The sequence below is a fragment of the Ostrinia nubilalis genome, chromosome 21 (genome assembly GCF_963855985.1).
Source record: "Ostrinia nubilalis chromosome 21, ilOstNubi1.1, whole genome shotgun sequence".
Lineage (NCBI taxonomy): Eukaryota > Metazoa > Arthropoda > Insecta > Lepidoptera > Crambidae > Ostrinia > Ostrinia nubilalis.
Window position 1 is genome coordinate 8,446,095 of NC_087108.1, and position 23,949 is coordinate 8,470,043.

The 23,949-nt window shown below is 37.4% G+C and overlaps 2 protein-coding genes across 4 annotated transcripts in view; one reads left to right on the forward strand and one right to left on the reverse strand.

Moving 5' to 3' along the window:
- The window catches only part of LOC135082465 (tetratricopeptide repeat protein 28), a 97,699-nt gene extending 84,785 nt beyond the window's left edge, over positions 1-12,914 (reverse strand). Inside the window, exons 1-2 of the mRNA XM_063977260.1 lie at positions 12,622-12,914; positions 8,600-8,654 (exon numbers count right to left, since the gene is read on the reverse strand). Coding sequence (XP_063833330.1) covers positions 8,600-8,623 — 24 coding nt within the window. The 5' untranslated portion in view covers positions 8,624-8,654; positions 12,622-12,914. The remainder of the gene's footprint in view (positions 1-8,599; positions 8,655-12,621) is intronic.
- A 1,611-nt stretch (positions 12,915-14,525) lies between these two features.
- On the forward strand, positions 14,526-23,354 carry LOC135082044 (trichoplein keratin filament-binding protein-like). 3 transcript variants are annotated; one of them, XM_063976794.1, is made up of 10 exons: positions 14,526-14,838; positions 15,056-15,154; positions 15,504-15,628; positions 17,083-17,193; positions 17,482-17,664; positions 19,512-19,656; positions 20,524-20,811; positions 21,655-21,816; positions 22,471-22,662; positions 23,153-23,354. In XM_063976794.1, exons 2-10 carry the CDS (start codon positions 15,059-15,061, stop codon positions 23,342-23,344), a joined length of 1,494 nt encoding a protein of 497 aa, XP_063832864.1. In that variant the 5' UTR covers positions 14,526-14,838; positions 15,056-15,058; the 3' UTR covers positions 23,345-23,354. The 3 variants fall into 3 exon arrangements, with proteins under 3 accessions (XP_063832864.1, XP_063832865.1, XP_063832866.1); XM_063976795.1 differs by having other exon boundaries at positions 14,526-14,776; XM_063976796.1 differs by having other exon boundaries at positions 14,833-14,922.
- Positions 23,355-23,949: the final 595 nt, after the last annotated feature.

The window sequence follows — 23,949 nt, forward strand, 5'->3', positions numbered from 1 at the left end:
GTTATATGATAATTGTATGAAAAAGCGCCGTTCAAAGTTCATAAATTAGTGCCCAGCAAGGAAATGTAGGTGATATTGTTTCTACTTCTTTTTGCTCGCAAGCTACTAATGATAGAGTTCGCGAGGTTGACATTATACGTGATGAAAAAAACATTCGCAAAATGACAATATACCTACCTAATCTCTAAAAACTGGTTTATTTTTAAATGAATACCTACTCGTTTTTTAATTGCTCACAAATCGATTATTATTTTTAATTGAACTCAAAATTAATTGGAAACTGACGTCATTTAAAAATTTGCGTTCAAAATCTACGATGAAGCGTTCTGTTAGTTCATAATATTGACCTACTTCAATTTATAGATGGTGTCCAAAGATTTAAAGATATACCTACCTACATGTCTCTAAGTAATAAGATGTTGGTATACTACTACTCGTACACTATTTTTTTAAAGGATTTGAAAATCCTTAATCAGGTTTTTGCGCCTAATGTACTTCTTATCATTGAAATGTGTATCTTATACTTATGGCATTCAGTTCTTACGTTTGCTTGATGAGGATCCCTAATTGAGGAGTGGCCTGCATAAATCCGCGGCAAGCCTAACGCCCGTATTCATAAACGATGATTGCTTAAGTGAAGCAGCAAATCGAACATACAGCGCGGCAGCGTTTAATAGAGCTCTGTGATTGGTTCGCGTGTTCGTCCACGCGTACTTTGAAACCTCATAGTAATGTTTGTGAATACGGGCCTAATTGTATTAGCAAATCTAAACCTTTGTTAGCGGTGTCGCGTTGTTTACTATGTAATTCCTAGCCCAATTTGTTATTCTTAGGGCACTTGTCGTCGCCCGCGCACCTTTGATGTGCGCGCGAGTCGTGACTCGGCGCTGTCATCGCCGTTTATATGAACATACATTTGAGGGATCAGGGTTGCCACACTTTTTTCACGTAACTTCTCTCCATATTTGTATATTTATTGACCTGCCATAAAGTGCAAAATTATAAAAGATCTCCATATGCATGTTAAGTTTTTAAAGACACAAAGATTAATAAATCATTTAGAGATTACCTACAGAACTTTGCGGAGTGCACGCCACGTTAGTGCTAAAATCTGGGTGTAGTACCTATCTCTCAAGGTTTTGGTCAGCTATAAAGTAAGGTTTGGTAACTGTTGTGCATTGTAGTAGTGTAGTTTTAAATGTAATCCATGAATTACATACGGACAGTAAGTAAAGAAAGAGACTAACATAAAACTGTTTTGAGTTGACTCGAGCGGAAATCGAACTTAAGAGGACTTTAAGATTGATTAAGCGGCAACCCTACCGTTAAGTAACGTCGCGTCTCGCCACCGCACACACGGGCCCGTTTGTATATTTATGTATGAATATGGCCCTTAGACTTTACGGAATCCTAAATTACAAGGGCTAAGATTTCCCGGACCGCATGTGTTGCCAAGTATTTTTCATAGCATCTCAGCAACACGGTAACGAGTTTGCACAGCATTTTTAATGGATTCCGCGTTTACCGAGAAGAATTGTGGAATAAGGATAGAGGATAAAGCCTAAAGCTATCATAAGAAAAATCTCAGAAAACAAAATTTACAACTTGATCTGATCATGATCTGTCCTGTTTTGTATACGTAATAAAATAAATAAAATAAAATAAAATCAAGAAACACCTGGAGCAAAACATAAAAACTCTATCAGATCATTAAGTAATTTATTTATCTATAGTAATTTAAAAAATAAGGAAATATTATCAAACTCTTACCACATTCATCATTTCAGTCACAGGAAGTCAACTGTTGAACCAATAATTTCCAGATTTTGGAAGCGTCTAATAATAATATCAACATGAAAATTCTCGCTAGTGTAAAACAGTGGTATAAACGCATAATTTTGAACTCACTGTTATTATTTACATCCATTGAGGACATGTCAACGCAGCACCTTAAGTCCGCGGCAAGACTAACAAGTTAATCTCATTATTGTGATGTATCACCCGCCAGACCGCCGACAATTAACAGCCCCCTGTATCTCCAGGCCTTTATTAATAGATGTTAATTACTGATAGCAGGTATTTGAGAGATTGGTTTTGTTGGAATAATACATAATGTGGTCATCCACAGCGTTAAAGCCTCATGGCTTTGATGCAATAAGAGGCGAGAAAAACCTTTTAGGAATACTACGATGATCTTCATTTCATAAAGCTAGCTAGGTAAGGTAGGTTACTTTTGAAGAATCAGAAGATTTTCTAAGACCCGTTTTCTTTGTGGTCCGGTATACCTATTTATATTTAAAAACGATACTACTTTATCTGTCATATAAGGCCCAAGTTGTTGAAATACATTCATAGGTAATCATAGTTTATTCACATACAAGTACATTTGAATATTTTTGTTTAGGTTCTGGCTGTGTTCTATTTCATGATTGGCTGATAAATTCATATTTTATTTGGAATCAGGCTTTGACTTTCGTCTGAAACTTGAAATACTCGTAGTACCTACATACATTTCATGTTTTTCCTATGACTCTACAACCTGTTTACATAATAAAATATACTAAGCGGTACCAGCATTTACAGCTACAGTATCATTCGACGCCGGAAAACTCATGCGCACGTCCACACGCGTTTATCATCCGATTGACGGGTCACGGCAATTTGAAGCTAATTACCATGACGCAAAGAGTCACAGTCGCAGTCGGCGGAGTAATAACTTGCATTTTAAGGTGAGTACAGAATTTAGCATTTGTATGTAATGTAACGTTCTTACGAAGGGTATGATACAGGTAGAAGCTCAGTTTCCAAAGCATTTCATGACGTTCCTGCAAATACTCGGCGATCTGTTCGGCGTAATGCTCACAGAGAATGTGCAATTACCCGTAACACTTCGTACCTTTCGTTCACTCTTTGGGTGACTATAGACTAGAGCATTTCTATGTAATGCAACGTTCTTACGAAAGGTACGAATAGGTAACAGCTTAGTTTCCAAACCATTTTCATGTAATGTAACTTTCCAGCTAAAGCTCGGCGCTCTGTTCGGCTTAATGCTCGCAGCGAGTGTGAATTTACTCGTAACACTTCGAACTTTTCGTTCACTCTTGGTTGAAATGTGCATCGCCCGCACTCGAGCAAATGCTGGATAAAATGTTACACCTAAACGTTCGTTGGTTAGTACAATTATGTTCTAACAAAACGGCGACAACATCGAGCATGCTCCACATTTGGTTCGTGAAAGGATGATACACTAGAAAATATCATAAAGCTAGTCATTCTGTTACAAGTAAATACTCTAGTCTATACTCACCTTTACAGGAATAATTTGCATTGGATAAAACCGAGGAACTCGAATCAGTAAAATGTGGATGCAGAAGGTATTCTATGCGTTCCCATAATTTACTTAGCGCCATTGAAAGCTTGGGTTCCCATAAAATAAGGGGAAGAGAATAGCTGTATTAATTTAACTATCAATAAAGATTACTATTTGCATAGGAAAAAGAGAAACAAAGCTTAAATTGATTAATCGTGGGAAATGCGTGGCGAAATTAAGTACTTAAAAGCCTTGTTTGCTTTTAAAGGTTGCGTGTATTTACATAGCTTTACATAAATATGAATCTTATGCGTAATGTATATTATATTCTTAGTTAGGTACTTAATTTACTGACTTATGGTTTTATATTTTTCAAAATATTCTTGATAAATATATTGACCGGAAGTGAATGATTTTCCGAAACTTCCGGCCAATTCAACACAACTTATCCAACCGTGTGCCAAAAATTTTTGACATTAAGTAATTTAGTAGGTATAGTACATCGTTGTAATCGCAAAATCATTAATTAAAGTAGGATGTCTGTACAGCCCTAAATAAAATAAAAAACTTGCAAATACATCAATACGAGTGAAGTGGCCACCGAAGGAACATTAGCAGGAAACGGATGTTCTAATGGACATTCGACTGGCAACTGGATTCGCTGATTTCTTATCGCGACTTTATGATAAAATAAAATTTTATCTGTGGAATATTTAAAACTTAATTAGAGGACAATTGGAGTGATTAATTTTGTTTTTTGTCCACTTCATAAATGCGAATAAATATTGAACTTGTCGCGGGAAACGCGGGAAGAGGCCATTTTTATGGGCTGTTTTATGTAGGTTATTAAAAGAAATCCAATTAAATGTTATATATTGGCCATTCGTTTAAATTGACAGTAATGGATTGTTAATCAATGTATTTATTGAATTGTTTATCCAGACTATTCAAAACTAGAACAAAAAATCGTTTAACACAGAATTGAGTCATGTTTTACGACGAGTTTTTATTTCTTTAGGGTTTTTTATTCATGTGAAATGTTTACCGTTTTATTGACTACATTAATTCATTGATACAAATAAAGATCTTGTCCTTAAGTACATGGTCACCCTACCAGCCACTTGTTCAGGAGATGATTTTACTGCATCTCGGCCTCAATGCTTCCATAACTTTTTTATAGCGCAGTTTTTGCAATAATTATAAAAGCATAGTCCTGCCTTTATCCGTTTATGATTACTTGGTGACATCTCACTAATTGTTTTTTTAAAGTAAACGAGATATAAAAGAGCCTGTCCGTCGGAGGATATCATGAAATTAACTTCAGTACAATTTTCAATTTATTGAAACGAATGACTGCATAATGAAAGAATTAATGAAATATGATTGTTTATTTAAATCAATTTTATATTTTTGTAAAATAAATTACATAAAACGACTTTTGTTTACATATTTAACAGCTACGCATAATTAGAAGTATGTTTCTACCTCTGTTAAATAAACAATTTGAGTTGGTGTTTTGTTTAAAAAAGCTAATCTTTTCTTTAAGTAATCATAGAGCTTTTACTGTCATAATCTTTCCAAGGCTAAATAAATGCTATATTTATCAAAGACTACTTTTTATTTCATTCTTTCATTTAATAACGGACGTAAAACTATTTCACGGCTGCAAATAAATTCATTCTCATCAATCAACATTTAATTTATATCGAACTCTAATTTTAAATAAGAAGGAAAAAATATTTAATACTCCATCTGACTAGGGAAGAGTAAAATCTATACTTATAATAAATCTGTAGAGAGGTCAATTCTGTACATGAAATATATTTTCAAAATAACTATCAGGGGGTGATTAGTGATCGATACTGATGCCAAAAATGCAATCAGTAAAATTTTTGTCTGTCTGTCTGTCTGTCTGTCTGTCTGTCTGTCTGTCTGTCTGTATGTTCCATATAGAAACAAAAACCACTTGACGGATTTTAACGAAACTTGGTACAATTATTCTTCATACTCCTGGGCAGGTTATAGGATACTTAGGAATTCCCACGGGAACGGGAATTAGCGGGAAAATCCTTTTGTACGAAAAATCTAAACCGCTTAAGTTAGACGCTTGAAATTTGGCATGCAGGTACCTTAGTAAACTTAAAGCTTAGTTACAACAGGATATTGCAAAATTCCTATGGGAACGGGAGTTAGTGGGAAAAAACATTTGTATGAAAAAATCTTAACCGCGTAAGATAGACTCTTGAAATTTGGCATGCAGGTACCTCAGTAAACTTAAAGCTTAGTTGCAACAGGATATTGCAAAATTCCCTCGGGAACGGGAGTTAGCGGGAAAAAACATTTGTATGAAAAAATCTAAACCGCGTAAGATAGACTCTTGAAATTTGGCATGCGGGTACCTTAGTAAACTTAAAGCTTAGTTACAACAGGATATTGCAAAATTCTCACGGGAACGGGAGTTAGCGGGAAAAAACATTTGTATGAAAAAATCTGAACCGCGTAAGATAGATGAAGGGGGGGTAAAACGAGATCCACGCGCACGAAGTCGCGGGCGGCCGCTAGTCTATAATACAGTAACACCAATGTGACTAATGCCCGTATTCACAAACATTACTATGAGCTCTCACAGTGCGCGTGGACGCACAGGGTGACACACGAAACAATCACAGAGCTCTAATCAATGCTGTGCGTTCGATTTGCTGCTTCACTTAAGCAAGCATCGTTTGTGAATACGGATGGGACGCAGTACGCGTGCGTGTGGCCAAACACGATGTGTTTGACAACGGTTTTGGTGTTCATACTTCATATCTCTAACTGTAGGGGTTCTCTGTGGGACATAATGTATTGCGATGATATGTACGAGCCTTTAGCCTGAGTGTTTATCAAATGCAACGAAATCTTTTTACAAATCAAGTACAGTCAGTGTCAAATAGTTCGTAACACCAGGCCTGTTCATCTCCGCGAGTTTACATCGAAAACAAAACACGCACGATGGCCCACCTACAGGATACTATTCCACAAGGCCTCACATACGAGCGAACATTGACTCACGCACACGTATTCTTGTGTATGATGGAAGAAAATAAAGAAAATGGTGTACTAAATACTGTGCAGTATTTAACTGCCTAAATAATAATAAAAACACAGAATGTACTTGTTTAAGTTGCCTCAAGACACTAAAAGGTAAATAAGTAGTTAATATTATTCATGATAATTCATGCTAAATCATGCATTTCCTCCGCCATTTTCCGCAGTTTGGCACCTCACGTCACATCATTTTACCGAAGTCAGCCCTATAGCTTCGGCGCAGTGCCGATCACTGACGTTTGTCAACAAAATGGTGCTTGACTCTTGAGACAGGCTAAATTACACCATATTGTTAATGACATTGAGCATAAATTTTTTTAAATACCTTCGCGAAGTAAAACTTCTGTACGTAGTACCAGGCCTGTTCATCTCCGCGAGTTTACATCGAAAACAAAACACGCACGATGGCCCACCTACAGGATACTATTCGACAAGGCCTCACATACGAGCGAACATTGACTCACGCACGCGTATTCTTGTGTATGATGGAAGAAAATAAAGAAAATTGTGCAGTATTTAAATACTGTGCAGTATTTAACTGCCTAAATAATAATAAAAACACAGAATGTACTTTTTTAAGTTGCCTCAAGGCACTGAGAGTTAAATAAGTAGTTAATATTATTCATGTTAATTCATGCTAAATCATGTATTTCCTCCGCCATTTTCGGCAGTTTGGCACCTCACGTCACATCATTTTACCGAAGTCAGCCCTATAGCTTCGGCGCAGTGCCGATCACTGACGTTTGTCAACAAAATGGTGCTTGACTCTTGAGACAGGCTAAATTACACCATATTGTTAATGACATTGAGCATACATTTTTTTAAATACCTTCGCGAAGTAAAACTTCTGTACTACGTACTTATTATTATTCTGTGGTAGTACTTATTATTATTCTGTGGTAACACCCAAAGTGGCCAAAAAGTTGACAACAAAACCTTATTCCGATTGTAAATAAAGAAAGAAAGAAAGAAAAGTATTTATTCGATGCAAGTACAAAATAAAGATAGTATGTTGCGAACTTTTGACTACTTTGGGTGTCACGAACTGTGATTATAAAGTCATGAACTAAACGGTATGAACTAAATTGAACGGAATACCATCCGAGCGGATCTCCGGGCAAAACTAGTTTCGTAAATTATTTTGGATTGGTAATCGTGGGAGGTTGATTGGCATACCGCGTAGGTACTCAATACTCATACTTACCTAGGTCAATAATAAACTACGAACTAGAGGAAAACTTTTTTGTTTCAAGGCAGGAAGGGCCTTGTCTACGGAAACGCTACTCCGTCATAAGCTACTTAACATAATTTCACAGTCTAAAGTTGTGTATTGTCTGACGCCGTATTGTTTAGGCGCAGCACAACTGCAAGTCACGCGCAGGCGATCACACGTCGGTGCACTGCGCCCGCGCACCGTGGTAACATAAAAATGGTCAGAAAGGCCACCGCAATACTGAACCATTTTACGCCTTAAAAGTATTTTAGGTATTTTCTTTAAGTCTTCGTGGCATTTTAAGGTAATTAATGAATATATCGCCTACAATGTTACATAGAGTTATCCTCCTATTTTTAAATCAATATTCAATCTTTTTTTTATCCCAGAAAAATTCACATTAGACAAAATATGTCACATTTCTTAGCTAAAACGCTTTTAAGAGATTTTTGTGGCCATCATTTTCTGAAATTAATTGACCAAATGGTTTAGCTATCAAGACTAGTTATTATATAGGATCTTTCAGTGTCTTTTCATCAACTAATTTATTGATAAAAAAAGCTTTTAAAGCTTTAGCAGTAATTTCATACCACGCTCCGACATATTATTAAATTATTATTATAATATACCTAGATCGAACCTTCTACATGTTTTTGTTGTATGCCACAGCAGTAGATGTTAATGCACGATTGGTGCTGATGATGAAATCTTATTGAAAGAATACGAGTACTTGATCCCTTGCTGTATTCTATTAAAGAAGAATGAACGATATTGTTCTATAAATTGTTTTCTTATCTCTACTGGGCTTATGTTAAGACTTACCCAAACGTAACTACTCATATTTTCTGCAAGAATAGGTAGGGGACTGAAAGAAATAATGTCATGTGGAAGACGAGGTTAATATAAAGATTAATTTGATTTGATCAAATTAATGTTTCTAGAAGCATTTTAAATGTTTAGAAAATTCGTTTTTAAAACTAAAAACATACCTCTGAGAAGTCTCTCTGCGACATTTTGATTATTTTATCTTCTTCTTAAACGAACCTGAAAAGAGAAATTAACAAAATTAACACGTTTAATTTTAGTACTAACAAATTCGTGAATGTAATTAATCATTAGTCAAAATCAATGTAACTACATAGCTACCAAGCCGTCTTGATTGGTCCAATCATTAATCTCCATGTTTGCATACGAATTACTTTCAAATTAAAACGTACAGAACGACCTTGAATTAAATAACTCACATTCGCTAGCCTTGTCACAACAAAACCATTAGGCATTATTAGGTTAGATGAACTAAACTTTTCATCAGTGTTCGCTAGTTAACAGTCTGCGACTTCTTATGTAGTTTTTGTAATAGAGGTGAAGTACAAACAAAATTATATGTATAATGTTATGTGTTATTGTATAAGAAAAACAAATGACAAATAAAATACGTAAAGTTTGGTCACAAAAGCTTCAGCTTTGTAAGCTTCAAAAAGCTTACTAAAGTTTATGAAAATCTTAAGTTGAGTGTACATTTAATTGAGAATCATAGTAGGAATCCACTGAACAAATGAATTATTACGTTCAGGTGCTAAAAAGGGCTGAAACATTTTACAGCGGCGACTACAATGTGTCGTCGGTTTAATTTCCATTCGCTTCTTATGTTACAATGTATTAGTCAAAGAACGCTATTCCTAGAATATTATTGCTATGATTACAGCGACAATAAAAGTGGCAAGTAAAGCTCTCGCAATGTACTGCGAGTTTATGATAGTCGCCCAACCCTAGAAACATCCAGGGTGGCAATAGCTGGATACCACTAAATAATTGATATGCTTTAAGTGCTGTCAAAACGCTACATTACCATTGATTCTGATTCGGAGTTGATATCTACTTATTATTAAGAAAATAACTGTGTAAATGATTTAGAAGCATAAGCTTGAAAGTACAAAGTATTGGATATATTTTTAATTCTATTTTTAGACTGTAAACAACTTTTTGATTAACCAATGTTATTTTCGGGCATGATCAAACTGATGCTGAATACCTACCTCCCATCTTATAATTATTTTACCTTTATAATTTCGATAAGAACCCAAACTGTGATAAAAAAGAGAGATCACCTTCAAGAAATAAATTGATGTAAAACAAAAAATGCGTGTATAATTGCCCATAATGCTGGACTATGTTTTGGAAAAGTTTTTTGTCTGTATTCGTGTACTGAACAAAAACGTATGCCCCCTGGCCATTCTTATACAGTAGCCAGGTGCTTCGAAAATTCAAATTCTAACTCCGTATCCAGTACGCATCATTATATTCACGTCAGGTGGCGTGTGCTGAGCAATCAAAAGCAATTTGTGTTTCACAAAACAACTCCTGCGTATCTAAAACGACCCTTATGTTATAGCAATAACGTACGACAACATCCACGAATTAGTGTCGTCGATTGTACAAGATTGTATTGTGACCTCATACTTTGAGGTAGGTGCTTATTAAATTCTTATTATGATATATTTTTGTCATTTGTATCTAAAATTATAATGAGACACCTGGATGCTTGTGGCTGGAAGCAACTGTGGACAGGTGGCTGTAACTTTAATGTTACTACAATTACAAATACCATGCTCTACATCTTACGCAACACTCGGTAAATAAATCTTGGAGCAACTATAGCACTTAAATTATCGTCAAAACTTTATAAAAAGAACTAAAACCTGAAAAAAACCTTCGCAAAAAAAGAGTGAACAATATCACAGTAAATACTCTGCGGGTTCTTTAATTGATTTAAATAAAAGCTTAGCTTTTAAGCTTAATAAGTCTTGCGTTACAGACGATTATAAAGCGGAAAGATTTTATGATTCTTATACAGTGTGTCCGGGCATGTAGTGATCAAACTTTATGGGCCAAATCTAGGGACAATTTTATCGATAAAAATACTTCAAATTTGGGCTTGACCCATTTTTCGCAAAATTACAAGGATTTAAGTTTTTAATTTTTAGTTTTCACCTCTTCCTTCAAAAACAAGTGAAAGCGTGGGTAGCTTAACATTAATAAGCAAATATTTTATATCATGCGATAGCCAATAAAATTATCTATTAGCAAAAGTAGAAAACAGATACAAGTTTCATACATTTTAAGGGAGTAAGAATGGATTTAATTAGAAAAAAACATGACTTTTTTCACTTCTTTTTCAGTTCTTTTCCAACACAAGAAAAACCGGGTCGTTAAGGTATGTTTTATTTGCATTGTATTATTAGTATTTGAGCTATTCTACAAAACTAACGTAAATTTATTAGTCTACGTCTATTAGTTTCGACGTAATTGTTGAACAAAGATACCCCTTCCCAGCGGTTTCCATAGTAATCGGAATAGGTTGTGTGATTCTTTCAGGCAGTGCATTTTCGCATGTCGCGTGCGCTATGGAAACCGCTGGGATGGGGTATCTTTGTTCAACAATTACGTCGAAACTAATAAACGTAGACTAATAAATTTACATTCGTTTTGTAGAATAGCTCAAATATTAATAATACAATGCAAATAAAACATACCTTAACGACCTGGTTTTTCTTGTGTTGGAAAATAACTGAAAAAGAAGTGAAAAAAGTCATGTTTTTTTCTAATTAAATCCATTCTTACTCCCTAAAAATGTATGAAACTTGTATCTGTTTTCTACTTCTGCTAATAGATAATTTTATTGGCTATCGCATGATATAAAATTTTTGCTTATTAGTGTTAAGCTACCCACGCTTTCACTTGTTTTTGAAGGAAGAAGTGAAAACTAAACATTAAAAACTTAAATCCTCGTAATTTTGCGAGAAATGGGTCAAGCCCCAAATTTGAAGTATTTTCATCGATAAAATTGTCCATAGATTACGCCCTTAAAGTTTGATCACTACAAACCCGGACACACTGTATATTTAGATGCTGCATAAAAGTCGTTTTAAACCATAATCATTGCGTAACGATAAATAACAGTAGAGACAATTTATTCTCTATTTCCGATAGAACGGTAGTTAGCAGTGAGAAATTAAACATTGAAATAAGAATTTCTGGATTTTGATGAAGAAAAACCGGATAGCAATCACCAACACAGCAGTGACATTACCTTTAATGATGTGTGACTTATATTACAGCCTTCAAAGAATATTAAAAGAGGATGTTTCAATAAAAACTAAATTATACCCTCTAGGTACAAGATTCACGTTTTTCTACTGTAATAAATACTAATGTTAAGAGAAAATACTTGGACTTTATGTAAGTATTACTCGTGCGCTTCTATTTTGGACGTATCAATTACGTTTAATATGTGTAAATTATTACGAATTGGACGATGTATACATAATATATTACTTGATAATGCTAGACTTGTTATTTTGTGCAAAAATAGTATGATCTTGAGTGAAATTGTAATTACTGTGCGCACGAACGCCTGGTTGATAAAAACAATACTATTTTAAAAAAGAATTGACGCGTTGATGTCTTTTGTTAGCGAGGCAGATCTGCGCTCGCGCATTCAATGAACTATCAGTCAAAATCTACTCTTACAGAGCTTATTGTGAGTATTCTTTAATAGAAATCATTAACAATTCAGCCATGACTTTCGTTATTGAATAGGCAATTTGTTATTTGATATTGCAGAGTTGATATACAGGTCCATTTTCATCTAAAGCAAGTGCTTGATTGATATAGGTATAAATGCGGACTTTAAGCTTGAATCCACATAGTTACATCTACAAGCGCAAAGCTCTTATAGTACATTCACATAACCAACGCAGCCCATCAAAACAACTTTCTAGTCCGCGATCCAACGACTGTTATTCTCGACTCCTGAAATCGGAGTCTTTCCAATTAACCAGTTCAAATATAAATCGAGTTAAAAACCGAACGTCGGATTTATTTGAACTCGTAAAAACCGCATAAAGCATAAGGATAAGAAAGCATTTCTCTGGCGTACGCGCATGAGATCTCACGCACACAGAAAAGGTTTTATGTTCTTCAGTTCGGGTGGGAGCCCGGTGTAACTTACCATCGCTGCCTTTGATTTAGACCAATTATAAAACCATTTCTTGCTTCGGACCACGGTTATTACGTACACAGGCGGACAAACAAAAAATATCAATCGTACACCACTTTACATGCACATTTTGGAGGTTCTACTTTTGCATCACTGTCGCTGCTTCTATAAAGCACTATTATTTCACTGTTTTGGTTCACTGTGTGTTGTTTTTGAGGGATTTTAGTTGTTTGTTGTATGTAATCGTTTGGTTTGTGTGATGTCGCGTCGCGTTTCGTTCGCGACTTGCGCTTGCGCAGCTCCGAGCCGACTGACCGGCGGGCGCGGTGCTGCCAGTTTAGGCAACCTCTTATTCCCATGAAGCCTTATCGAGCCTCCAGAGCGAGCGCTTGGTAGAAAATACTGAGAGAACTTTGGTATTTTGTGATAATTTTGAGCAGGCATTTGTGGCATTAAGTCTAGGCTGTCGTATTACAAGAACAGAGTAACATTTTCTATATTTTATTTAGTTAAAACATAAACATTGTACCTAGTCCATTTCACATTTACAAAAAGTTTTATATTAGTTGAATATTGTAGAGTTTGCAATAAGTTTATTATTTAATTGGTTTCCATTGATAACGCAATATATACTTCTTACTTGGTTAATAAAATGAATGTTATTTACTTACATAGAACTTAGGTAGTAAGTAATGCTAATTTATTTCAATATGTATGTATGAGTAGGGGGAAATATGTTAAACAAAACTGAAACATTTCTTTCTAATTAGTAGGAGATTATTCTTTCTCATTAAATAGGTGTAGAAAGATGATAAGATAACTTAATTTATAACTAATAGCTACAGCACCGTTTTCAGTACCTACCTAGACCGAAAGATCTTTTGCAAGTACGAAATTGAAGTAACAATAAACTTCCAGAACTCTACAATCTACTAAAGTCTTCCAACAGCCTTAAAACTGGCAACACCATACTATATCCGCCATTTACGTTCAGTAGAGACAGAAGATATGATTTCGTCTCGCTCGCGCCGGAATGTGACCCGCTATCACGTTGAAGGCCGTACGGAGCTTACGGGCCCTCAATGAAGAGCTTAAAGCACTTTGGAAGCTGCATCGATACCTATTGAGCTTTCTAAGTGCTAAAAGAGCGCCTTTGGCGTGGTTGTTTTGCGAAAGCTATTAAAAGCTAATGTATATTTTACTTCCTAAGCTTTATTGCTGTAAAAATGTAGTTACGTAGTTAGTATTATGCAAACTATTTTTGCTTTACGGAATCTATCACCACATATGTATTTCTTTACTTGTTATCAAAGTAAAGTAGAGTAAAGTAAGCCTTTTCGCCGCAAAGGCCTTACCTACTCCTGTAAGTGTTTCTAATTCAAAAAGTTCTTAAGTTTTATTTTATTTTTTGTCTTTTTTTTTAGAATTATGGTTACCTTCACTCAGGTCCTAATATTTTATCACAAGGGCAATGTGCAGATTAGTGGAAATCTGCTCTACCTGTTACACTATCTACCTGTTCGGCGCTTTCATAAATTATTTGGACGAGCTTTTAGTTATGGGTTAAGAACGGTTTCACCTGTGTGCATCATACTGCATATTAATAATGAATCTGCTTGTGAAAAATTAAAAATAGCTTAGGATTTTAGTAAAAAATAACAAATTCATGCAATTTAATTCTCAGGTGTTAACGCCATCTACTGGAAAAGTAAAGGTTTAATTAAAGTAATTCTTAATGCTTAAAAAAGCAGTAATATAATGCCATCTAGCGGTAATATTATGCACTAAAAATGTTTTTTTTTAATTTCTAAATCATGACAGTGCTCAAGGCATTTAATTTTATAATTTAAAAAAGTTAAGTTTTTTAGAATAATTAATAAAGGTTTCATAAAAGATTTCTCGAAACGAAACGTGGTTGCCTAGCAACTGTCAGTTTGACGTATGTTTGTTGCTTTTCGCAAGTCAGTTTCACGCGACCGCGACGTTATTTCCAATTTAAATGCGTGACCGCGGCCCATAAAACTTATTTAGGAAATGAACTGAGCAAGACGTAATGTGTCTGACCTCGTATGTTTCAATTACCATTACCGACACCCACGGTTGGAGCGTTGGATAACCCGAGCAGTCTGTTTAGCAACGAGGAAGTCTAGGTGTATTGATCTCACAAGTGAGTCACTAAACTTTTGTTGAGTTTCTTGACCATCTTGTGTGTCACCTTTCGCAGGAAAGGTATTGTTCATTACTGTTCCAAAGTGCTTTGTTAAGTTAAGAACTTGGTATCTCTAACTGCAGTTGGTACCCAACTTTGAATCAGTATGTAGCATTCCTTAGTTTTACCAATTTAATATCAAACAGTGATTTTGTTAGATATTGCATAATGCATACTTCAATTTCAGTCTAAATGTTTCACAAAGTGTAAGTTTCTTATGGAAATTTATATTTTCAGAAAATGTCAAGACCAGTGGTTCGGCCACAGTGGCAGTTAGCTGCGTTGGCAGCTCAACGCCGTGATAACGAGCTCAGAAAGGCAGAGGAACTAAAAAAGGTGATTATTGTTTAATTAATGTAAATTAAAAAAAATATATCATCTGTAAGTGCATAAATAGTCGACAAGTGTTTGGGTTTTGACAGTGGTCATTTGTTTTATTTAACCTCTCCTATGCTTTGTCTCATATCTGTGCAACCTCTGTCAACTGCTTTGTCTCAGATCTAAGACAGACTACTTTGGTCATTTTGAAACATCATTTGAAAACCGTAGCAGTTGGGGGTGCAGTTTTGCGCGGCTCAATAGCACGCCAAAGGTTAATAGCAGGAGGAAGAATTAATACCATTTTTCATTCACACCTGGAATACCAGTTATAGTGTCTTCTTTTACCGATAATGTTAATTTACAGATTGCAAACTACTTTGAGGCCAATACAAACAAGTCTCGGCACCATGAGCAGTGGACGACAGAAGGGTACTATGAGAAAGCAAACAAAGAGGCAGTGGAACTGAGTGAAAGGAAAATACGAGCTGCGTAAGTTGATGACGTTTATTTTTTATTGATACCCTGTTGGGAGAAAAAAGTAGAGATGAAACGGATATCCGGTAACTATCCGGTAGGTCGGATATCCGGCCTAAATTTACTATCCGGCCGGATACCGGATAGTAACTCACTATCCGGCCGGATACCGGATATTAAAAAACTACGACAATTTCTTATAATAAAATGAAATCTGGGGGCACGGCAGTGCCCCCACCAAGTCGAGCAAAAAAGCGGCACGGCCGTACCATCCTTTTCTCGAAGCAATTCAGGCCATTTTCGACCGCCTGTAACTTCGTTGTGGATAAAACTAGAAGGCTGAATTTTCATTAGCTATGCAGGCATTGTAAAGACACGGTAAATTTAAAATTTCATTCAATTTGAACCAGTAGTTTAAGAATTATAACGGGTCAAAGTTGGTTAATTTTGTCACTCACTGACTCACTGACTCACTGACTCACTGACTCACCGATCATCAAAATTCTAAGGCACTTCTAGCAGACCTAGAAGCTTCAAATTTGGAATATAAGTAGTGTTTTGTGTATGAATCAAGGAAAAACTAAAATATTTGGGGGCACGGTAGTGCAACCGCCAAGTCGAGTGAAATTTTTCAATTTCGGTCCAGTTTTCTAGATACATAACTGCTGTCTACAAAATACAAAAAGAAATGAGATCCCATCAAAAACAATACTTGTCAAAAAAACCAAGTCTCGCAACTCAGTTGTTCTACGGTAAAAAGTTGTGAGATCCATGTAATACCAAGTCCAGGCCAGGAAATCTTTAAACGTTTTACATAAATATATTGACTTGGCCATCGCATGAAAACACGTGTAAATTAAATTATTTAGTGCGATGGCCAAGTCAATAATTTATGTAAAACGTTAAAGATTTCCTGGCCTGGACTTGGTATTACATGGATCTCACAACTTTTTACCGTAGAACAACTGAGTTGCGAGACTTGGTTTTTTTGACAAGTTAATACTAAATAAATAAATATCTGTTAATGTCGAAATATAGCCAATTAAATTAGGCGATCTTTTTTTCACTGATGGTCTGATGACATGATGCAGTTCAGTCAGATTACGCAGCAAGTAAACTAATTTAAATTTTCCCTATTCAACCACACACTCACGATGGCAACCGAAATCGCTCGAATTGATCTGCCCCCTAGACAAGTAGCAAAATCTGACATTCTATTCGGACGGATACCGATTTGATTTTCGAAAAGTGTGACTTGTCTACTAGACCCACTGATCGCGTTCGAAGCACCTGGCGGCGCTAAACTCGTCATGACATACAACGAGACAATGGGCCAACTATCCGGCCGCCGGATATCCGGCTATCCGGCCTAGCAGCTCGCCGGATATCCGGTATCCGGTATCCGGCCAAACCACTATCCGTTTCATCTCTAGAAAAAAGGAAACATTAATATTTTTTTTCTTATGCAGTCAATTAGAAGAACGTCGCAAAAAACTGGAGCTGATGTTGTTTCAAGAAAACATGCAGTATCAGCAAGAGTTGAAGACACTGGGTGCACAACCTAAATACTATAAAAATGGGTAAGTAAATAAGACATTCATAATTAATTATTTTCTTGTTAAACATGTTTATTTAACATATATTTTTATGGATTTGAAAAATTCAATAAGTAATGAAAGAAACATTTTGCCAGATTAACAAACATTTTAATGTGAGTATTTCGATACACTTAACGTTAGCATAACAGAAAACTAATACATAGGTTTTTGTTTTTCTGAAATCAGATTAAAAATGGCAATGCATTAGCTACAGTAAGCTTATAAAGATTATGCAACACATTCTATCATCAACTTCTATAACATTTCCAGTTCCTACCTCAACAAAGTACCCACCTCCACACTGCAAGAGATCAACCAAGGCATCATGGCGAAGGAAGAGCAGCTCAGAAGACACGAGGCTGAGCTGAGACTGCACCACGCGTGGCGATTGAGGCAACCGGAGCTGAGAGCTGCCAGCTCATACATCGCTGCTGGGAAGTGCAAGTCTGCATGGTGAGGTTTCACTGAATACTTACAGTTCCTACCTCAACAAAGTGCCCACCTCTACACTGCAAGAGATCAACCAAGGCATCATGGCGAAGGAAGAACAGCTCAGAAGACACGAGGCTGAGCTGAGACTGCACCACGCGTGGCGGCTGAGGCAACCGGAGCTGAGAGCTGCCAGCTCATATATCGCTGCTGGGAAGTGCAAGTCGGCATGGTGAGATTTCACTAAATATTTCCAGCTCCTACCTCAACAAAGTGCCCACATCTACTCTCCAAGAGATCAACCAAGGCATCATTGCTAAAGAAGAGAAGCTCAGAAGGCACGAGGCTGAGCTGAGACTGCACCACGTGTGGCGATTGAGGCAACCGGAGCTGAGAGCTGCCAGTTCATACATCGCTGCTGGGAAGTGCAAGTCTGCATGGTGAGGTTTCACTAAATATTTCCAGTTCCTACCTCAACAAAGTGCCCACCTCCACTCTCCAAGAGATCAACCAAGGCATCATGGCGAAGGAAGAGCAGCTCAGAAGACACGAGGCTGAGCTGAGACTGCACCACGCGTGGCGGCTGCGGCAACCGGAGCTGAGGGCTGCCAGTTCATACATCGCTGCTGGGAAGTGCAAGTCTGCATGGTGAGGTTTCACTAAATACTTCCAGCTCCTACTTCAACAAAGTGCCCACCTCCATACTGCAAGAGATCAACCAAGGCATCATGGCGAAGGAAGAGCAGCTCAGAAGACACGAGGCTGAGCTGAGACTGCACCACGCGTGGCGACTGAGGCAACCGGAGCTGAGGGCTGCCAGTTCATACATCGCTGCTGGAAAGTGCAAGTCTGCATGGTGAGATTTCATTAAATATTTTCAGTTCCTACCTCAGCAAATTACCAACCTCCACGCTTCAAGAGATCAACCAAGGCATCATGGCCAAGGAAGAGCAGCTCAGAAGACACGAGGCTGAGCTGAGACTGCACCACGCGTGGCGGCTGAGGCAACCGGAGCTGAGAGCTGCCAGTTCATACATCGCTGCCGGGAAGTGCAAGTCTGCATGGTAGGATTTAAAGAGCGATTTACTTATCTTTATTTTTTGTGCTATTTTTATGTACTTTTCTAAGATTGTATATCTTTTTTTATGTAAAACTCCATCAGAGAAATATTTAATGTTGTAAAATTGGCCAAAGCTACAAATTGCGTACTGAACTGCTACTAAAAGACATCAAAGAAGACATGGCATAAAAACTATTTATGCTGAAAAAAATTAAGTGAAAAGAATTAAAAATCATGTACCACCACTAATTTCTGGTAGAACCGAATGTTGACTCGAAGAGAATGCCATAAATGGCATTAAGTCCGACTTATAATAATAATAGAGTTTTAAAGAAAATAGGTATTATTTTGTTCTTAAATCTCAGTAGGTATAATGTTTGTAAGCAGTGCAATGCCTGCTCTAATTTAGTAAGGTCGGCGTTTGCAAGATTAACGAGCGCCCACGCTCACCTCGACGCCCACACGGTACCGTGGTCACTATAACTGTTCCGTGAACTTATAAAAAGGACACATCCTTTGTTATTAGGATTTTTGTATTAAAAGAGATGTATCTCACATAAATTTGATGAAACTTAAAAAAGTCGGTTGGCCCGGGTGGGAATTGAACTCAGGAACTTGCGCTTACTCCTTTTAATTACCATCTGAATTAATTGATTTTTTATAAGTTTATAAAATCTTTGTTTATGTTTTATTAACTTAAATCTGCAAAAAAAAATGTATTTTTACATGTAGCCAAATCTATCTTATCATTCAGTCCAGAAGACATAAGTATTATTCCAATTACAGTAATTATATTTCTTTTTGTTTGCAGGTTGGAGCAAATCGTAGAAAAAGAAATGGAAAAGAAAAAAGAAGAGGAAGAAAACATAAAGATTTTGCAAGAGAGAGACGAGGCGTTGCGCCGCCAGATACAGATAGAAGAAGAGAGGCTGAGGGACAAGGAGCGACAGATGAGGGTAAGGGAATGGGTTTATTAAAGGAATAAGGAAGTAGAAAACGCATGAGTCAAAACATATATCAAAGAATAAGATGATTATTGATGATTGTGGCGACATCTACGATACGCCACTACAAACGTGTACCAACAGATGGCGCTGTTACGACTGCACTATGGCACACTCCGCCGCTCATACAAACCTGCATCGCGGTGACGGAGTTTTCTACCCTGCCAAATACATATAGACAAACCAAGATGGTGTAAATCGGACCTTGGTCCCCGAGCACAACACCCGCTCGGAAGGAAGCACTAACACCTAGCTTCCTTATTGTGGTTGAGCATCATATCCCACAATGATGATGAACTAAAACTATGTTAAGAATATAAATTGATATAAATTGTGCGTGATCACGTCGGGATGTAATTTCGTAACATAGCTGGTGTCGTAGATGAACTATCAGGCACCTTCGCGCATCGATATAAAATAGGTAGTCCATACAAATACAAGCATTTTAATTTACATTAGTAAAATATGCAGACCGCTACCAACCGTGCGATATGTTCACTGGGGGAGGCCTATGTTCAGCATTGGACGTCTTGTGGCGGAAATGGAAATCGTTGGGGGAGGCCTATTTTCAGCAGTGGACGTCCTATGGCTGAAAGATGTTGATGAGTAAAATATCTCCTTGGTAATTTTGTTTTTAGTCATCTTAGTTGGTGTTCGAAATTTTCGGCATATTTGATCCTTAGTAAACGATGTAGATGAAGGTGGACAGACGACCTCACAAAAAGGTAGTAGGAAGGCGCCAACCGGTTCTTATACAAATCATGCCCTATGTTCAGTAATGACGAAGTAGTTTATAGAAATACATTTTATATTTTCCAGGAGCTTCGCGAAGGTCTCGAAGGGCAAATAGCTGAGTTTTCAGAAAAAGAGTCGATCGTTAATAAACTAAGAAAAGCAGAAGAGAGAGAGAAGATGATACTAGACGAGCTCCAGTTCATATCGAGTGAAAGAGAAAAAGAACACGCGAGACTGGTGGCGGAAAGGGACGCAAATATCGTGAATATGGGCTTGCACAAGTATAAGTTGAAGAGGAAGGTGATCTCTGTGCTGAAGGAGATAGAGTTGGATTTGGATATGCTGGCGAAGATAAGAAGAGCTGTTGTAAAGGTACTCTTTAGAATGATCTGGGCCTTATTACAAAATTGATATTTCCTTACTAAATGTCAATTTAAACTAGAGTTTAACTTTTTAGGGTTCCGTAGCCAAATGGCAAAAAACGGAACCCTTATAGATTCGTCATGTCTGTCTGTCCGTCCGTCCGTCCGTCTGTCTGTCCGTCCGTATGTCACAGCCATTTTTTTCCGAAACTGTAAGAGCTATACTGTTGAAACTTGGTAAGTAGATGTATTCTGTGAACCGCATTAAGATTTTGATGCAAAAATAAAAAAATAAAAAATATTGGGGGCTCCCCATACTTAAAACTGAAACTCAAAAATTTTTTTTTCATCAAACTCATACGTGTGGTGTATCTATGGATAGGTCTTCAAAAACGATATCGAGGTTTCTAAAATATTTTTTTTTCTAAACCGAATAGTTTGCGTGACAGACGCTTCCAAAGTGGAAAAAAGTTGGTCCCCCCCCCTCTAACTTCTAAAATAAGAAAATGAAAAATCTAAAAAAAACATAATGATGTACATTACTATAAAAACTACCAACGAAAATTGTTTTGAATGAGATCTAGTAAGTAGTTTTTTTTAATACCTCGTAAATCGTAAACCGCTTATTACCGCGTAATCTTTCATACAAATAACTTAAATTAAAAAAATAATAATTTTAATTTTATAAATCAATGGTACGGAACCCTTTGTGCGTGAGTCCGACACGCACTTGGCCGGTTTTTGTAATAAGGCCCAAGGTGGTCTAACAGTCATAATTTTATGATTTCATAACTAAAAGGAGACTCACATTTATGTTGTTGTTTTTTTTTATAAAATTTGCTGTCTTTTTCAGGATCTAGAAAAAGAACAAGAAAAATCGGCCAGCTACAAAAGAGTTCTCGACACAGCCCTACGCGAGCTAGAAGAGTACAAGGATAAGGAGAGACAAAGACAGAGGAACATCGAAGCTATGTACGACGGCGAAGCGAGGCAGATAAACGAAAAACAAGATAAGGTAAATTTTATTTGTATTCATTCTTCAGTTGTTGTGTGGTATAGAAACGGATGTCGAAATGTCTTTCACTACATTACCCATACCAGTTTAGGCTCTATTTATGATTGGTTGATCATTTGAACCTAGACATAACCTATCATCAACATGTACAGATAACTAATAAAAAGTGGGATCAATGTTGTATAACTTCAGAGGGCTATCGTTTTAGCGGTCACCAGTTAGCGCCACTGTAGAGTAAGGTCCTGTCACTTGCTAGTAGCGAAGACAGTGGCACCAACTGGTGAGCGCGAAAGTGGTAGGAGGACTATCGTATTTGCACTCATCAAGATGGCGCCACTGTAGAGTAAGGTCCTGTCAATCGCCAGGGGTGCCAACTGTTAAGTATAAAAACGATAGCTCTCATTGCTGGTAGCGGTGACGTCACATCGACGCTCTGATACGGACTAGGCGAATGCGGGGAGGTGTGCGGAGTGCGAGGGAGAGTTGCATTACAGCGAGGTGCGCAGTTAACTCGATCGGGTTGTAATAGTATTTAACTGCTGCATGAACTACAGTAGAAATTCGTAATGCTTTAACATTACAAGTTATTTATCATTATGGAAATGTTTTCTTAATAACCAGAAGTTAAATATGATATGTAATATGTGTTTACAGCTATGGACCAAAGAAAGAGAAGCTCGCTCGATGCTCATGAAGGAGGTGATATCGACTCTGAGAAGACAGCTGGAAGAGAAGATAGAAGCGAACCGACAGCAGCAGAAGGAGAACGTTCTGGAACGAGAGAAAATTCTCGAAGATATGGACGGCTTCCACCAGGAAGTGAGGTCTAGGGAAAGGGAGACTCAGGTTGGTATACCTTGTACTTGTAGTTCAATGATTTTCATAAATAGTAAACAATTTGTCAACATATTTCAATAACTTATCAATGGTCAAATCGAAACCAATTGATTATGTTCTACCAACCCTTACCCATGTGACATGCAATAAATAATTTGAATTTGAGGTCTAGGCTAGACAAAGCGAGAAACGTGACAGTTGTAATTTCCGTGAAGCGATTTCATAATAACTGCCACGTTTGTAACTGGGTCTTGAACCTCGCAAATCGCGAGCAAAAGCTGTTCGTTCGTTTCAGCCAAATGACATCCACTGCTGGACAAAGGCTTACCATAAGGTTTGCCACAATGAACGGTCCTGCGCTGCCCGCATTCAGGTTCTTTCCGCGACCTTTATCAGATCGTTGGTCCACCTAGTAGGCCTGCCCAAGCTACGTCTTCCAGCCCGTGGTCGCCACTCGAGAAAAGCTGTACGTATCTAAATAATTATATCTTTATTTCAGCTGAAGAACGCAACATACTCCACCATGGCATCTCTCCAGTCCCAGCTCAACAGCCTCCGAGTGCAGCAGCAGCAGGCCGCGGCGGCTAGCGACCGTGAGGCGGCGCGCAGGGAGGCGTGCGCGCGCGAGCGGCGCCTGCGACACGAGATAGCGCGCGCGCAGCGCACGCACAGCGCCGAGGCTTGGACGTAGCGGGCGCATAGCTGGACTAGAATGAGTGTATAGACGTGAGAATTCAGACTCTTAGCTACTATAGGCTGTATTACTATACGGTCATGGTTATGGTCATGGTCATGGTCATGGTCATGGTCATGGTCATGGTTATGGTCTTGGTCATGGTTATGGTCATGGTCATGGTCATGCTCACTTTGGCACCCTATCAAGTTGGCCACCTTTGTCAATTGGTCTACTAAGTATAACCAGGCCTCCGTCACTCGCCTATGCCGGCCGAGATAATTACCTACAGCGCGCGACAACTTCAAGTTGCAAATCAGTCCGGGCCGCCACGCGCCTGTTTGCACACGCGTATCTATACACGCTCGGTCGATCATAGTCGCAATCAAGGTTTATTGTTCCAACAGCACTGTTATTCTTCTTTTATTGAAAAATTGTAATATTTAGGAATAATAATTAACTGTAGTGATTTAAATAATAAAAAAAAACTACACTTTTTAAATAATAAATTATTTTGAAATACTTATGACAAAAAACTATAGCAAAAAAATTATTTTAGCTAATAAAAACATTAACTTTACTTCACCGTGTCTATTTTCCGACACTACACCTTTTAAAACTGT

Coding starts and splice junctions, on each gene's coding strand:
- LOC135082044 (XM_063976794.1), top strand. CDS start 15,059: ATGTCAAGACCAGTGGTTCGGCCACAGTGGCAGTTAGCTGCGTTGGCA. Junction 17,665..19,511: donor GGGAAGTGCAAGTCTGCATG/GTGAGGTTTCAC, acceptor TTTTGTTTGCAG/GTTGGAGCAAATCGTAGAAA. Junction 20,812..21,654: donor TAAGAAGAGCTGTTGTAAAG/GTACTCTTTAGA, acceptor TGTCTTTTTCAG/GATCTAGAAAAAGAACAAGA.